The 16,868-nt window shown below is 43.5% G+C and overlaps 1 protein-coding gene across 15 annotated transcripts; it reads left to right on the top strand.

Moving 5' to 3' along the window:
* The first annotated feature begins 4,502 nt into the window (after positions 1-4,502).
* LOC125346562 (zinc finger protein 248-like) lies at positions 4,503-15,677 on the top strand. Of its 15 annotated transcripts, none has more exons than XR_007209965.1 (9): positions 4,966-5,036; positions 7,306-7,407; positions 7,504-7,545; positions 8,093-8,219; positions 8,476-8,571; positions 11,544-12,515; positions 14,844-14,926; positions 15,162-15,208; positions 15,421-15,677. XR_007209965.1 is itself a non-coding variant. In XM_048339239.1 (8 exons), the coding sequence occupies exons 3-7, from the start codon at positions 7,531-7,533 to the stop codon at positions 14,879-14,881; spliced, it is 1,248 nt and encodes a 415-aa protein (XP_048195196.1). In that variant the 5' UTR covers positions 4,966-5,036; positions 7,306-7,407; positions 7,504-7,530; the 3' UTR covers positions 14,882-14,926; positions 15,162-15,677. The 15 variants fall into 15 exon arrangements, 9 of the variants coding, with proteins under 9 accessions (XP_048195192.1, XP_048195196.1, XP_048195199.1 ...); XR_007209964.1 differs by having other exon boundaries at positions 15,162-15,204; positions 15,339-15,677; XR_007209966.1 differs by having other exon boundaries at positions 15,162-15,204; positions 15,393-15,677.
* The last annotated feature ends 1,191 nt before the right edge of the window (positions 15,678-16,868 follow it).

Below are 16,868 nucleotides of genomic sequence, written 5' to 3' on the forward strand. Positions count from 1 at the left end.
GTGGTAGTCACATCTTGGGATTGCTTAGAGGTTGGAAATGAGTAAATGATTTTGAGCACTTAGAACAGTGTCTGTCCACCTACCCATTAGATGTTAGTGTCGTGCTACTTAATTGTCCTGATTTATGCAGTGAATTAAAACAAAAGAATAGCAATGCAAATTCATCTCCTAACTTAGGGCTCATGTGTCCATTGGTTTAGACTAGATTTGTATTATTAAATTGACTGAAAAAGATTAAAGAATATTTTAGGACATATGAAAATGACCTATTAAAATTTTACTGTCCAGGGCTGGGAATATGGCCTAGTGGTAGAGCGTTTGGTTAGCATGCATGAAACCCTGGGTTCGATTCCTCAGCACCACATAAACAGAAAAAGCTGGAAGTGGCTCTGTGGCTCAAGTGGTAGAGTGCTAGCCTTGAGCAAAAAGAAGCCAGGGATAGTGCTCAGGCCCTGAGTTCAAGCCCTAGGACTGGCAAAAATTTTTTTTTTACTGTTCATCAATAAAGCATTCTGAGAATAGTATTACAAACCATTTGTTTACATTTTGCCTGGGGCTTGCTCCCTCTGTAACCCAAGGAGTTCGGAGCTGTGACTGACTAGATGCTACAGCACTATTGACTACCTAGCACTTTACCAAACAAGTTTTCTGTTTTGTGGAGATGAAAACATGGTAGTCAGTGGAAAAGTATACTTTTTAATCAATGTTCTTTGTTTCAGAAATAATACATACAGCACTAATTTGAGTAGATGGTTTTTGTGTAGTGTATTTATTTTTTACATCCAATTTATAGGTCAAAAGCCTAAGCTTAGAAGTATTTTTCAAAGAAATGTGTTTGTTTTAAACTGGTTAAATTGTCAACATATCAAAACAAGAAATGTCCCAATGATATGTAGCAAACATGAAGTAAACATTGTCTAAATTAAATTGAATTGTCAGTTGATCTTCCTCCACAATATTCTTTTATATCCTTCCAAGCTAACAGGATAAGTATTCTCTATATTGTTTTATAATTCCTCTCTATCTTATCACAACATGCCATCTCTATGCCATATTTAACTAACCCAATCTAATAACAAGGAAGTATAATACCTTGCTGGGCATTGGTGGCTCACACCTATAATCCTAGCTACTGTGTGTTGTATTTCGAGAGCGAGAATAATCCATTCAGGCACAACTTAAGGTGAGAAGGGGTTTTATTTACAAAGGGATTTTCTTTACCTAAAACCTGGAACCAGAGCAACCCTCCACCTCCAAATGCTAGTCTGCAACTACCTTGTCCTGGGCTAGTTACCCAGAACCCAGACCTAAGACCTGTCCTGAACTGTACTCCGAACCTCCACACCTTAATCTCCAACTACCTCAGCCTCCAAACCTCCAGAGGAGCAAGCTTCCTTCATGTAGGCTTCACCTTTCCTCAAACTTTAAGCCTCGAGCATCCCCACAGGCTTTAGGCTTCTCTCCCTCAGGCCTCAGACTCCAGACTGGCTGGGCCTTGCAGGCCTCAAGCTCCAGGCCGGCTCTGCCCTGCTCCTCTGGCCACCGGGTTCCACTCCGATTCAGCTTCACTCACCTCCTCTCTCCCCTCTCCCTTCTTCCCCTCCTCCTCCCAGCCATTATTTCAACTTGTAAGAAAAATGATATTTTTATTCTCCAAGTTTTTCAATCAAAAATGAAGACTAGAGCTGGGTGCCAGTGACTCATGCCTATAATCCTAGCTACTCTGGAGGATGAGATCTGAGGATAGATGTCCAAAGCCAGAAAAACTGAGACTAATCTCCAGCAAAAAGCCAAAAGTGGAGGTGTGGTTCAATTGATATAGCAGCAGCAATGAGTGAAAAACCCAAGAACAGTGCCCAGGCCCTGAGTTCAAGCCCCAGAATCCAAACAACAAAAATAAGATAGGGACTAGATTGTAGTTTAGTGGTAGTGTGCTTGCCGGGTATACAGGGTACTAACAAAAATAGACAAGAGGAGAGCAGAGTGGCTAGAATGAATGCTGGTTTATAAGATATCATGTTAAGTTTAATATTTACAGGTGAGACAGAACAGTACAAGTAATGTATCCAATGCCTAACGTAGGAAACTGTAACCTCTCTGTACATCAGTTTGATAATAAAAAATTGAAAAAAAAAAAAAAAAGAAATGTAGACAGAATGATATTAGTTAAGCTCACTTTCATTCTCTTAGCTCTGTCTATGGAGAGGGTCTGGAATGCTTACACCCTAGTAGTCCTGAACACTCTTGGTATATGAGAACTGGCGCTGACCTCAAGGCCAGGCACGGTGCTGGAGGGGCCAGGCGTCGAGGAGCATTGAGGCAGTTGGGCAGTGGGGGCCTTGGGGGCGGGGCATCGGGGAGCGTTGAGGTGGTTGGGCAGTGGGCGGGAGGTAGCTCCCCGCCCCCCCCAGGAGCGTTGCAGCAGTTGGACAGTGGGCGGCCGGGGGGCGGGGCGTCGAGAAGCGCTGAGGAGGTTGGGCAGTAGAGGGTCAAGGGGCGGGGCGTCGAGGAGCGTTGAGGCGGTTAGGCAGTGGGCGGCCCGGGGGCGGGGCGTCGAGAGGCGTGGGCAGAGCAGCCGAACCTGCTTGTTCAGAGGTGGGAGAGGAGTGTGTGGAGCAGCCGCTGAGGCAGCTGGGCAGCGTGCTCTAGGCTCCAAGCACAAAAAGTCCTGAGTTGCAGGGGTCGTGGGGGACTAGTGGGAACAGTTAGGATCACCCACCGAGGAGCTGCTGCAGGCCCAGGCCTCCCAGAAAAAGCAGCAGAAGGCAGGAGAAGAGGGCCGCTTGCCCCCTCGGAGGCCTGGAGGTCCAGGCCACTCTTGGCTCTGGGCAGTTAGCCCAGGACAAGATAGTCACAGGCCAGTAAGTAAAACGCCTTTGTTTCCATTAACCTAAGTGCCTCCATGGATTGTCTTGCTTTTAGGTCATTACAGGAGCTCAGATTTGCTTTCTCAAAAAGAAACTGAGGCCTAAGAGGAAGACGTAGACAGATGGGAAACAACACGCTTGCTTTTTCCTGAAGACTCTGGGAAACAGGGAGCCAGATGAAAGCAAATGCCCCTGACTGGAGCAGGCCCGCACAGGGGACCGGCGTCCCTTCCCTGCCAGACTGCCAGAACAGCTGAGACTGGACCAGAAGGCTATAAAAGAGGGGACCCAACCCGAACCTCCATCGGGTACCTACTTCCAGACCGCCTCCTGTGATAAGCAGGGCAGGAGTCTGGCCCTAGGCTGGCACCACTTCCCACACAGCCCACGGTGCCACTTTCCAGTGGGCTGGGCTGGGCCGCTGAAGGGCTGGGGCATCAGGGCCGTGGGAGCCTACATGTAGGGCGCGTGTTCCGAGGGTGCATGTGGGGGCATGTGTGTCCGTGTGCGTGCGTGCTAGGAGAGAGGGACAGAGGAAGGTGGAAAGCTGTGAGAGGTGCCTAGCAGAGGAGCGGAGGTGAGCTGAGCAGTGCAAAGTCTTGGGAGAAGCCTGAGGCTTGCGGGGGTGCCCGAGGCAAGGAAGGCCTGCACGAAGGAGGAATAGAAGCTCTCTTTTAGAGGTTTGGAGGTTGAGGCTGCTCTAGGTTTGGGGGCAAGGTAGTCAGAGGCCAGTATTGAAGGTGTAGGCTTTTCTGGTTATGGGTTTGGGGCTGTAAATAAAGCTCCTTTGCCATCTTTAGCCTGCCTCTGTGGATTTTTCTTGCTTTCAGGCCATTACACTCCTATTGCACAAAGAAGTTTCACACACACACACACACACACATTTTACCACCCCTAGCAGGGAAGCAGGTGGACCAGACCTTATACAGCATAAAGTGACCCAACAGAGCCCTGGTTGAGGGCTTGTAACAGGCCACTAGTAGCTATGTGGCTTGCCTCAACTTACCCTGGTGCCTTACTCTCACTTTCACATGAACTTTGCCTGTTTCTCCATCATCCTCGACATTGTTTAGCAGAATCCAAGACCCCTAGAGGGGATCCATACCCGGGTTTCTTAGACAAATGGCTGACCCTAGGGTTAATGCAGTGAAAGTGCCACCTTATGGTGTCCGATTTTTTTTTTTTGCCTGTTCTGGTGCTCGAACTCAGGGCCTGGTCTTTATCCCTTAGCTTTGTCTGCTCAAGGCTGGTGCTCTACGTCTGGCTCTTTGCTGTTTAATTGGAAATACGTATCAGACTTTTCTTCCCAGGCTGTCTTCGAACTGCGATCCCAGATCGCAGCTCCTGAGTAGCTGGGATTACAGGTGTGAGGCACCTGTCGCTGCCCAGGCACTTTCTAGTATTTTAAACAGAGGGTTCTACCTTCATAAACGAAATTCAAGTACCTTCCCAGTTTTTTCCCACATACGCCAGGGCTCTCCAGCAGCCGGAGGCTGGAGGACAGACCGGCTGGAGGGTGAGAGCCCGGTGGGTGGGTGGGGAAGGGGTAGGCCCCCTCATTGCAGTTCGCAAACGCCATCCCAGCGCGGGGCCTCAGGCGCCCCTCCCTCTGCGCATGCGCAGAGAGCTTTCCTTCCGACTCGTCCTTGCCTGGTCTCCGGTCCCTCGTGGGAAACGATCCCCGGCGTCGGGGTCCACACCGCGAGGGAGCGGCAGGTGAGCCTGGGGGGGCTCCACGAGGAATGAGGGGGGCCAATGAGGGTCGGGAGGGGGCGTCCAGGAGGCAACCAGTACCCCGATGGGTCTGAACCCCTTAGACTAAAAACCAACCCTGTACAGAGTTAAAGTATGGTTCAGGCATCACTGTCCCGGGAGGGGGCTCGGGTGGAGTCGGGGACAAAGTACCAGACTAACAGTGTGCAGGCGCGTCCAGGCCCCACGCCCAGCCCGCGGCGCAGAGCTGCCGCCGTGGGAGGGAACTGCGCTTGCGCGTTGGTCGCGCTGCGCTTGGAGCGAGCGGGGGTGGGGGAGGACATGGCTGCGGAAAGAGCACGCGTCACCGTTTGTGACGGGCCACGCGTGCGCGGTGAGTGCCTGACGTGTTGATAGGCGCGTCGCGCTGGAAGGGGAAACGGGGCCAGATTGCCCGGCAGAGAGCGGCTGAGCCAGGTCGGATGTGGATGAATTGCTGAGGGAGATTAACGTTCACCAGACGGGTCTCCTTTTGTTTGAAGTGCAGGTGTCAAGGATCCCTCAGCCTTAGGTGGCCTTCTTTGACTCCTCCTATTTTATGTCTATGTCTGGTGCGGGCCGTAACCTGAGAGGGGCCCAAGAAAGGGGCCTTGGACTCCCGGGCCCTGGGTTTGGATGGACGCGGGGCGAGGCCTAGCCAGTCACCAGTGCCCTTTCCTGGTCTGACACACCCCATCCGAGTCAGACCTCCTTGGTGTGGTGCTCTTTGTTCTTTCTTGTGTGTAATCATGACACAGTATCTTGAAGCCATCGAAGGCTAGGTGAAGAAGAGGGAGGTGAGCTGGAGCTAAGGGGTGGATGCACCCCAGCTGCACTGGGGAGTGTCCTTGGAGCATGATCTGGCATGAAAGGCTTATCATCTAAGCTAAGGAAATGCTGTTACCGCAAAAAAAAAAAAAAAAAAAAAAACCTGTTTTTTTCATATCCGGGAGCAGCTCTCTGCCCCATCCAGTGTTAGCATCTGGGCAGATGTTGAGGTTCTTGTTTTCCTGGCTTTATAGATCCATGGGATGGTAGGACCTGCAGGCAGGTCCTTTGTAATGCAGGTATTTTGACTTTACTGAGAGATGTAAATTTTTTTAAAAATCTGAAATTGGAGATGGTGTAATTCTAGCTGCTCAAGATGTGGAGATAGGACCATGGTTCCAGGCCAGCTTGGGGGGGTGGGGGTGAGGGGAGTTGGAGATCCCTATCCCAACAACAAAAGCTAGGTGATGTGCCCTTGCCATCCCAGATGAGGTGAAGAGGAAAAATAGGATGGAGATCCAGGCAAGTCCAGCTTAAAACAGACAAAAACAGGGACCTAGCTGGGTGCCAATAGCTCAAACCTGTAATCCTAGCTACTTAGAAGGTATAGATCTGAGGATCATGGTTTGAAGCTGACTCAAGCAAGAAAGTCCATGAGAATCTTATTTCATTTAAGCATTTAAGCACCAAAAAAAAAGGGGGGGGGCTGGAAGTGGAGCTGTGCCCACTAACCTTGAACACCAAGCTGAGTGATAGCACCTAGGCCCCAAGTTCAAGCCCTAGGACCAGCACAAACAAAACAAGAACCTAGCTTAAAATGAGAACACAAAGTACTGGAGGTTTAGCTCAAGTACTAAAGTGCCTGCCTAGCTAGGGTGAAGCCCTGAGTTCAAACCCCAGTGCAAGTCCAGAAAGTGACTTATTTCAACCTCGTGTTATTTGTTAGTGCCAGAAGATTAGAACTCTGGTTTACAATATCCTGGGCCATTGTCATTTGTTTTGCCACTTAGATCAAAGTTAGCTTTCTTTCTTTCTTCCTCCTCCCCCCTCCTCCTCCCCCCTCCTCCTCCCCCCTCCTCTTCCCCCCTCCTCCTCCCTCCCCTCCTTTTCTCCCTCTCTGTCTTTTCATACTTAATTGGAAATAAGACTCGTGCTTTCTTGCCCAACCTGGCTGCAAACTGCTACCCTAAGATCTCAGCCTCCAGAGTAGCTAGAATTACAGGTGTGAGCCACCAGCACCCAGCTTCAAAGTTAATTTCTTTTCTTTTCTTTTTTGCCAGTCTTGGAGCTTGGACTCAGGGCCTGAGCACTGTCCCTGGCTTCTTTTTGCTCAAGGCTAGTCACAGCGCCTCTTCTGACCTTTTCTATAAATGTGGTGCTGAGGAATTGAACCCAGGGCTTCATGTATACAAGGCAAGCACTCTTGCCACTAGGCCATATTCCCAGCCAAAGTTAATTTCTTATTAAAAGATTCTTTTAGGGGCTGGGGATATAGCCTAGTGGCAAGAGTGCCTGCCTCGGATACACGAGGCCCTAGGTTCGATTCCCCAGCACCACATATACAGAAAACAGCCAGAAGCGGCGCTGTGGCTCAAGTGGCAGAGTGCTAGCCTTGAGCGGGAAGAAGCCAGGGACAGTGCTTAGGCCCTGAGTCCAAGGCCCAGGACTGGCCAAAAAAAAAAAAAAAGATTCTTTTGAGAAACTAAACCGGGTAGAAGAACATTCTAATAGACTGTCACTCTACCACTTGAGCCATTCCATTAGGTTGGATTACCTGACCTTCAAGGGATTAGTGATATTAGCAGGTAAATTGATAAACAGTATGGCCTGAGGTTTTTTCTTATATCTTCAATTTTGACAAATCTATATTATTTCCACCTTTAGAATACTGTTATTTGTTAAACTCATTTTTCATGTTTTCAATTTTTCTGTATCACAGAACCTAAATTGGTAATAAATCAGTAAGAAACAAATGTTTACATTCACTCAGTGAAAAATGTCATGTCTAAACTCAACATATATTGGAGCCACACATGGACATGTAAGTATTGTGTGGACCTCTATAGGCAGATGAATCCAGGAACGGCCAGGCAGGCAAAGTCTCTCCTGACATCCTTCTTCCTTTCTTCTCTATCAGCTCCCTCTCCTCCACTAAGAACAGAAGATGAAAAAATCCCAGGTGAGTTTTTGATGATTTGCTCCTACTTTAAAGGTTGGAAGGATTTGTTTGGTGTGCGTGTGTGTGTGCCTGTACTGGTAGAGTACCAGCCTTGAGTGGAAAAGCTAATGGACAGCACTCAGGCTTTTGAGTCCAAGCCCTAGTACTGGCACTAAAAACCAAACAAAAAACCTGAACAAACAAAACTGCTGGTCTGTCTTCCAGAGGTCTTGTGTAACTCGCTTTTCTGTATACACTGCTAGTTCTTACAGTGTTCACTTAATAAGTGTTCATAAGTTTGTGCCCTCATCAAATCATAGCATGTTGAGAATAGGGACTGGTTTTTATTTCTTTGTATTCTTAGGAACTTGGGCAGTTCCCAACCTTTACTGGAAACTCAAATTTGTATAAGATATTCTGTGTTATCCTACATAGTAAGCATAAAAGAAGGATTCTACCTGCCATTTTCCTGTAAACTCTAAACAACAAAAAAAAATTGTTCTGCCAACTTTGTTTTACATCATCTAATTCTGATGCAACTGCATAGAAAAAGACTATTCTGTTATAGGGACAAGTGTCATTCAAAGATGTGTGTGTGGACTTCACCAAAGAAGAATGGTATCTCCTGGACCCTGCTCAGAAGATAATGTACAGAGATGTGATTCTGGAAAATTACAGCAACCTTGTCTCCGTAGGTGAGTTTTTTTTCCACATGGTTTCCAATCCTTTGCATTTCTTAGTTGTTGAAAGTGAGTGCTCTGTAGCTTTCTGATTTGAAGCTTGAGATTTAAGACCAATCTCTTTGGCTGTGATAAAGAATGTCTTCTTATCAGTCTTTGAGGATTGTATGTTTGGGCACTTTTTTTTAGCAGCTACTTTACCTTCATTTTTTTTTCAGAGTGTACAAAGCTAAGCTGTTTGTTCTCCACCTTGTGGTATTCTGTTTTACAGGGCACTGTGTTCCTAAGCCAGAGGTGATCTATAAGATAGAACGAGGGGAGGAACCCTGGATACTGGAGAAGGGGTCTCCAAGCCAGAGCCACTCAGGTGAGTCAGTGAGTCCACGGGCAGGTGAAACCAGAGGAAATTAATCTTCAGTCCTTGGTTTAGGGTCTGTTACCTGTAGAATATTTTTCAGAAATTCTCTTTTTCACTCCTGATCTTTAGAAATGACCAAGAACAGTTGGCTCACATCTTGCTGTCTTCTATCATTCCCTTGTATGGGACACTTATAACTGCTTTTGTCTTTTACATTTTATAGTAATTTATTTGTACATGTCATCCAGTCAGTTAGCTTTATCTTAAATTTTTGTTTTCTTTTTTCTCTTTTTCTTTAGCTTTCAAACTTATTCACCATCTATTTCCTTTAGATATCTGGCATATATTCATGCAGTTCTTCTATATATTCCATTTTACAAATGTATGATGGTGTATAGTTATTGTGGCTCAGTTATGTTCTAGGCAATTAACAGAATAATATCTAGCTGAGAGCCTGTAGCTCATACCTGTAATCCCAGCTACTCAGGAGGCTGAGGATTGCGGTTCAAAGCCAGCCTGGGAAGAAAAGTACACACACACACACACACACACCCTACACCTCAGCCCCAATGTCATACTTTCTACCAGTGATGGAGAGTATTCACAACCACCATGGCAGAGGAAGTTGGGAGGCATTTTGAAGGGAAAAAAATTGTTTTGAGGTGTCTCTCAAACACATTCTGTAGCTACTCCTGTGATTCTCAAAGAGCTGACACTAGCTAAGGTTACACTCAACTTATCTGTAACACTATTTTAATTGCATCATTTATAGGCAAACACAGCTGCCAGTACAATAAACACTGAGGTGTTTTTTTTTCTTAAAGTCAGAGGTGGAGCTGTGAGGGGGAAAAAAGCTCAGTGAGAAAACAAGGCCCTGAGTTCAAGCCTTAGTACTGTGTAGGAAGGAAGTACTGGCAGGAAAGGAGAGGGACAGTGAAAGAAGGAAGGAAAGAGAGAGAAGGAAAAGACAGGAGAGAGAGGAGAAAAAGAAGGAAGGAAGGAAGGAGGGAAGGAAGGAAGGAAGGAAGGAAGGAAGGAAGGAAGGAAGGAAGGAAGGAAGGAAGGAAAAGAAGAGAAAGAAAGTTTTATAGCATCTCATATTTCATCCATGGTATTTCACCTCATTTGGTAGAGGTGGAAATGATTCACATGAACCTTGCTTTTTAGGAAGTGTTATTTTACCGTCTCCTCAGAAGAGGTAGAGGAAACAGGAAACATGCCAAGAGGTAGATCGCCACAAAGGGATTTGTTGTATGTACAGTGAATTGCACAAAAAGTAGTATCTTTGGAAGGACAGTATCTGACAATGGCTTGGATGTCTTAGAGACTTTGGGCTTTCATGTTATTATTATCATCAATGCTTATATTATAAAATTTTTTAAAAATTAAAGTAGCATTTCACTGAAGGATGTCTAGGTTCCAAAGAGAAGCAAGGCTAGAATTCCTCTAGTTAATATACCTTTTTAACTAAAAGATATGTTACTGGGAATGAACAGATAAGAGTCTGGCATCTAGCTATAATCACACAGAGATACTTTTATGAGGCAAGCACTCTTGCCATGAGGTCATATTCCCAGCCCAAGAGATACTTTTAATGGACTTGCATAGTTTTAGTTTGAACACATAATGTGAATCAATTGTTGCAAGGTTTTATTAGTTTTTGGCCTGAGTAATAACTTTTATCTATTGGCATATAAACTCATGTACATATACATGTATAAATATAAGTCTGTATATATATATATATTTTAAATATACATTTTTGTGTATCTATCATTTTTTTTTCTTCTTGCCAGTACTAGGGGATGAATCCACGCATGCTTGGCTTGCTTGTGCTCTACCTAACCTGAATTAGGCTTCCACCCCAGATTTTTGCTAGTTATTTTTGAAGTGGAATCTCAGACTTTTCTGCCTGGGCTGGCTTTGAACTGTGATCTACCATATCTCAGCCTCCTGAGTAGCTAAACGTACAGGCACCAGCCACCTGCATCCTGCTCATAATTTATTTTTGAACATGTGATTAACATTGTCACATGGATAGCAACAGTGAAGTATAGCCAAAAATTTTATAAGAAAATATACTATAGATTTAGATAACATATAAATTTTCTTGTGGACCTCAGGTAGAAGAAAAAGCTATAGATAAGGCTAGATGTTAAAGCAGAAAACTGTAAATGAGAAACCTACAAGTAAAAGCAGATTTAACAACTGTGTGTAGTGACAGACGTGTGTTCTGCACTGTAGTAAGCAGGCCATGGGACGATGAGATCTTAACCATGCTCTGTCTTCGCTAAGCTTAATTCTCCCCTCTGTTATATTCCACAACTACTCTTATTTAAAAGACAACTCCCATTCACTGTGAATTTCCTGTCCTTTGAATAACTTTCAGATTATCTCCATCCTCTACTTATCCTATCTTCCATTCATTTCACTTCATCTAGCATGTTTTTCCCCTACATTTTGGAAACTCCATCCTTGTCAATAAAAGTAATGAAATAGCTTTTCATCCTGGGCTTTCAGACTATTCTTTTGAACCTGAGGAAGTTAATGTTATTAAACTTTAGTTTGGTGTTAGTGTATATTATAGAAAAGAAGCGTGGACTCTGCTGAGAATGTGGGTGAGAGTAGTAAGAACTTATACCACCTAAGCTTGTTCATCATTTGAAACATTGGGCTCCCAGTTTGTTCCATGTTATTGGCTCTGCTGGGCTCATCTTAAAATAGTATTTGTGTTTCTTGGTTTCTGGATGAGCCACTTGGGTTCCTTGGGCTGTGGATTTTATTTGACATTTCTATATCATTTTGAAGTTTATATTTATAAAGTTTAGTCATTACCCTTTTTTTCTCAAGAGAGATAGAAAATTCTCCGTGAAGTCAATCATACCAGGAAACTGGGCCTAAAACAAAAAAATGGCTGGGATAGAGCCTTTCTGTCCAAATCAAATCCACCATAAATATGTGATTATTTTTCTCATTTCTAGAAAGGAAATGGAAAGATGATGACCTAGTGGAGAGCAACCAAGAAAATCAAGATGAACACTTTTGGCAGCTCATGTTCACCAACAGCAAACCAGGAAGGGTAGAGGGTGGTGATAAACTTAGGAAAACTTTGAATCTGGACACAGAGCCTATGTTTTCAAGAAATTTTCCCTTTAAAATATGTGACACATGTGAAATGAGTTTGAAAAATATTTCAGATTTAATTATTAGTAAAAAGAACTATTCCAAAAAAAAGTCTGATGAGTTTAATATATGTGAGAAATTACTCCTTGATATTAGATCTGAAAAAATGCCTGTTGGAGAAAAATCTTATAAATACAACCAAAAAAGGAATATTCTCAGACATTGCCAAGACCTCATTCAACCAATTCTTGACCAACCTTTTGAGTATAATAAAGATGGCCAAGGCTTCCATGAGCAAGCCTCCTCTTTTACAAGTCAGAGGTCTCAGATCAGGGAGACGCTCTACAAACACACCGTGTGTGGAAGAGCCTTCATTGACAGCTTAAAACTCAATGTATCCCAGAACTCTCACTGGGAAATGGAATCACACGAATGCAGTATTTGTGGTAAGTTCTTTTGCATGGATTTACGAGTTGGACATCAGAGAGCTCCTTCAGAGGACAGTAATTATGAATATAGTGAATTTGGGGACATCATCTGTGACAGTTCGGCTTTCATCATCCACCAGGGAGCTTACACAAGAAAAACTCCCCAAGACTATAAACTGAATGACAAAGCTTGGGAAAAGTCAACCCTCTTTAAACATGAGATAGTACACATGGGTGGAAAGCCCTACCCATGCCCCGAACGTGGGAATCACTTCAGGAAGAAGCCACACCTTCCCCAGTCTCGGAGAGCTCATTTGGGAGAAAAAACCTTCGAGTGTGGAGAGTGTGGCAAAACATTCTGGGAGAAGTCAAACCTCACTCAGCATCAGAGAACACACACAGGTGAGAAACCCTATGAATGCTCCGAATGTGGGAAAGCCTTCTGCCAGAAACCACACCTCACCAACCACCAGCGGACACATACAGGAGAGAAACCATATGAGTGTAAGCAGTGTGGGAAAACGTTCTGCGTGAAGTCAAACCTCACTGAGCATCAGAGGACACACACGGGGGAGAAGCCCTATGGATGTAATGCCTGTGGGAAGTCCTTCTGCCACAGGTCCGCCCTGACTGTCCACCAGCGAACACACACAGGGGAGAAGCCCTTTATATGCAACGAGTGTGGGAAGTCCTTTTGTGTAAAGTCCAACCTCATTGTACATCAAAGGACTCACACAGGGGAGAAGCCTTATAGATGCAATGAATGCGGAAAAATGTTCTGTGAAAAATCAGCTCTCACTAAACATCAGAGAACTCACACAGGGGAGAAACCTTACGAGTGTAATGCGTGTGGTAAGACATTTAGTCAGAGGTCGGTCCTCACTAAACATCAGAGAATTCACACGAGGCTGAAAGCTCTTTCAAAATCCTGAATGTTCAGAAGCCTTCGTAACACCTGTCAGGTTTGTTGTACAAGTTTTAAAAATGAGATTAGGGAATGTGAAAGGGTGCCAGGAAGTACTTGAAAGTAGCATCTTATTTAAATAATGGAGTGCTTTCAAAAACAATTTAAATTTTTTATTAGGAAATTGTATGGAAGGGAAATCATTTAATGTGGCTAGAAAGTCTTTAGAATTTTTTTTTTTTTTTTTTTTGCCAGTCCTGAGCCTTGGACTCAGGGCCTGAGCACTGTCCCTGGCTTCTTCTTGCTCAAGGCTAGCACTCTGCCACTTGAGCCACAGCGCCACTTCTGGACGTTTTCTGCATATGTGGTGCTGGGGAATGGAACCCAGGGCCTCATGTATACAAGGCAAGCACTCTTGCCACTAGGTCATATCCCCAGCCCATAGAATTTATGTTGCTTAATAACATATTCCAATTGAGATTCCAAAACTGCATTGTAAATATAATGGGCAGTACTCATTTCACCCATAGTCACTATGGCATCTGAAGTTAAAAAACTGAATCACAGTAGCATTAAACATGCATATATGTGAAGAACCCCTGATGTTTGTAGACTTCATTTGAGTATACTAATATAACAAGTTTGGGGCAGGCTTGATTTGTATACTAGAGTCCAACATGGTTACAAGGAGAAAATATGAACTCTTAATTAACTTAAGGTATATATTAATATTTTCCATACTACCTACCAGTGTCTTTGTAGGTTAATATTATATATGTGTCTGTACATATGTGTGAATGTGTATATGTATTTATATGTATGCATATGTAAATATATTTGTATACTCTTACCTGCACACATTTAGTGATGTTGTGTTACTCCTTGATGAATTTTCAGGAATTCAGTGAGCCAGCTGGAAACATGGTTATTATTTAAAGTTCATAAGTCAGTTGTATTAAGAGCAAAGGGAATATATACCTGTCACTTCCTGATAATGTTGCTGTGGATTGGGTTTCTTTTGTTACTGGCTCTTCATAGTGAGGACTGTGCCATGTTGTGCTCTTGCTCACATCTCTTTCTGACATGACAGACACACTATCATGTTGGGAACTAGGCTTTTGTTGGAATATTTATACCATGAAAATGGACAAACTATATGTCAGGGGTTTTATATTCTCAGAGAACTTGTCTAATAACAGCATTTCTTTGAATATATATAAAAATATATGTGGGAGATTTAAAGTACACACCTCATACTCATTTTTCTATTTTCTGAAATAGCTAAAGGCCATGGGCCATTATTACTTACCTGCTTCCTTAAGAAGGAAGACAAAAGATTGTTTATGAGGTTTTTAATTACCTCTGAATCAGCCCAATTCTAAATATTTTAAGTGACACAATATTTCAGGAAGAGCCATATCATCTACTTTTGACTGTTTTCTGGCATATCTGAATGAACATAGCCTTTATTACCAAACTTTTCAAGTAAGAAATCAAACAGTATTTTTCTGAGGTTTTGGGCCAATCATACAAATGATGTCAGTAGCTATGGTCAACGCTAAACATTTACATTGCATTCTACAGATTAAAAATGGCAGCATTTAATGAAATTTTACTTTCAGACTCAGCACTTCATTACAGATCTAGTTAAGCATGGTATGTGTAACCCTAGTTCTCTGTTGCCCAAGAGCTATATATTTATATGTACAAACTATAGACTATCAGAGAGTGTCTCTGCCTCTGCTCTCTTGTTCCTAGTACTTCTGGGAATATGTTGATGAGCAGTTCTAAATGGCCACTGGCTTCTTCCCTGCTCCTTCCCACAGGTGACTTTGGGGCAAGGGGAGCAATGAACCCAGATTAGATCACAATGGAAATTCCATTTGAACCATTCTGTTGTGGTGAATATGTGAGTGATACTCCAGGAAATATGTCAGTGTTGAAATATTGTCACGACATGAGAAGACATCTGCTGGACTTCTCCATGTCTGTGGTACTGGTTTATAGTCTGTTAGAAGATGAGCATTCATGAGGGGAGAAAAATGGGACCTGACATGATATCACTGAGCTGCTCAGTTCTGTAAGTCTACTCTTCTGGGACTTTGTCCTTACTGTGATAGTAACTGTTCCTTGTTTATTCTTAGGACTGTGTGATACATGAGCTGGAAGAACTCCAGCTGACACAAAGTAAGTATTAACACTGTATAGTTTGGGGATGAATTTCTTTTCACAAGTTCCTTTTGGGATGATTTTAAAAAATAAGCCATGGGGTTCTCTGGTGAAAACAGAATACAAAATTTTTAATGACAGACTTATTACAGTGGTATGGACCAGAAAGAAAGAATATTGAAACATCCCTGAAATGGTACATACAGGAAACCATTTCCATGTTGAATCTTCAAGGGATAAAGATGGCATTATCACATTCTAGCAAGAGCTGAGGTCCTGTCACCTAGCAGAATTATGGCATATATTGCTAGTACCTTCCTTTGAAGAACCCAGCCAGAGATGTCTACAAGTGAGCCCAGGAGGGCACAGAAAGGCCGAGGGGAGTCTGCACAGAGAAAAATGTAGACTAAGCCAGTATGGTGCTTTTCATTTCTGTAAATTCCTATGTAAAAGGCACAGTATTAGAAATAAAGTTATTATTACTAATTGGATGTTAAGTGTTCCCACTTCATTGTGCTTTCATCTTGGCATAAGCAGATTCCCTTTGGAACCTGGTCCGTAGCCAAGCACATCTGTCTTTTGGTATGTATGACACAGGTCTTGTTATAAATTTCATTCATATGTATCTCTATGGTGTTCCTTGTTATATGTGGTATGAGGTAAGCGGCTCTATGTTCTTCCAAATAAACTGTCAGGTGACTATGCAATGTTGAATTAATTGACCGTTTTTCTTTCTTTCCTTTTTTTTTTTAGTGCCAGTTATAGGGCTTGAACTGAGGGCAGGACACTGTCCCTGAGCTTTTTTGCTCAAGGCTAGTGCTCTACGACTTGAGCCACAGCTCCACTTTGTCTTTTTGGTGATTAATTTGAGATAAGACTCTCATACTTTCCTGTCTGGGCTGGCTTCAAGTGGTGATCCTCAGAACTCAGCCTCCTAAGTAGCTAGGATTACCAGTGTGAGCTACCGCATCTGCCTTATTTATCCTTTTTTGTTTGATTTAATGCAACCATTTTACCATGTACTTAGAAAACCTTATGGCTATTGCTCTTTTTTGCTCAATGCAACTTTTCAACATTTTTCTAATAGTAGAATCAAACTTTGTGATTAAAAAGTATAGTTTTCTACTGGCCAGTCTGTATTGATACAGGTATGTGTTCCAAATTAGATCAGTAAAAACTCATTCTAGGGAACTTTGGGAGTTCATCATTGTCTAGTTGGTGTATATTTTGTGCCAGCTCTCATATCAAGAAAATACACTCACACTGCAATCTACTACCCAGGGTCATCTGAGTGCCAAGCCCATAATTCTACAGCTCAAGCCTGTAATCATAACTACTCAGGAGGCTGAGATCTGGGGATGGAGGTTTGAAGCCAGCTTGGGCAGGAAAGTCCATGAGAGTCTTACCTCCAATTAACCAACAAAAAGCTTGAAGTGGAGATGTAGCTCATGGTAAAACACTAGCCTTGCCCAAAAAAAGCTAAGGGAAAGCACTCAGGTCTTGAGTTCAAGCCTCAGTACTGGCACACATACAAAAAAATACTGCTAAGTAGATGGTAGTAGATGCTATTAAGACAATTTACAATAGGTAAAGTTGTCAGAGGAATAGAGGACAGAAAAGGACCTTATAGAGAAGTCCACATTGAGAGAAGAGCCAAGTGGCTATTGGGAGGGAGGGAGGGA

This window comes from Perognathus longimembris, chromosome 2 (genome assembly GCF_023159225.1).
Source record: "Perognathus longimembris pacificus isolate PPM17 chromosome 2, ASM2315922v1, whole genome shotgun sequence".
Taxonomy (NCBI): Eukaryota; Metazoa; Chordata; class Mammalia; order Rodentia; family Heteromyidae; genus Perognathus; species Perognathus longimembris.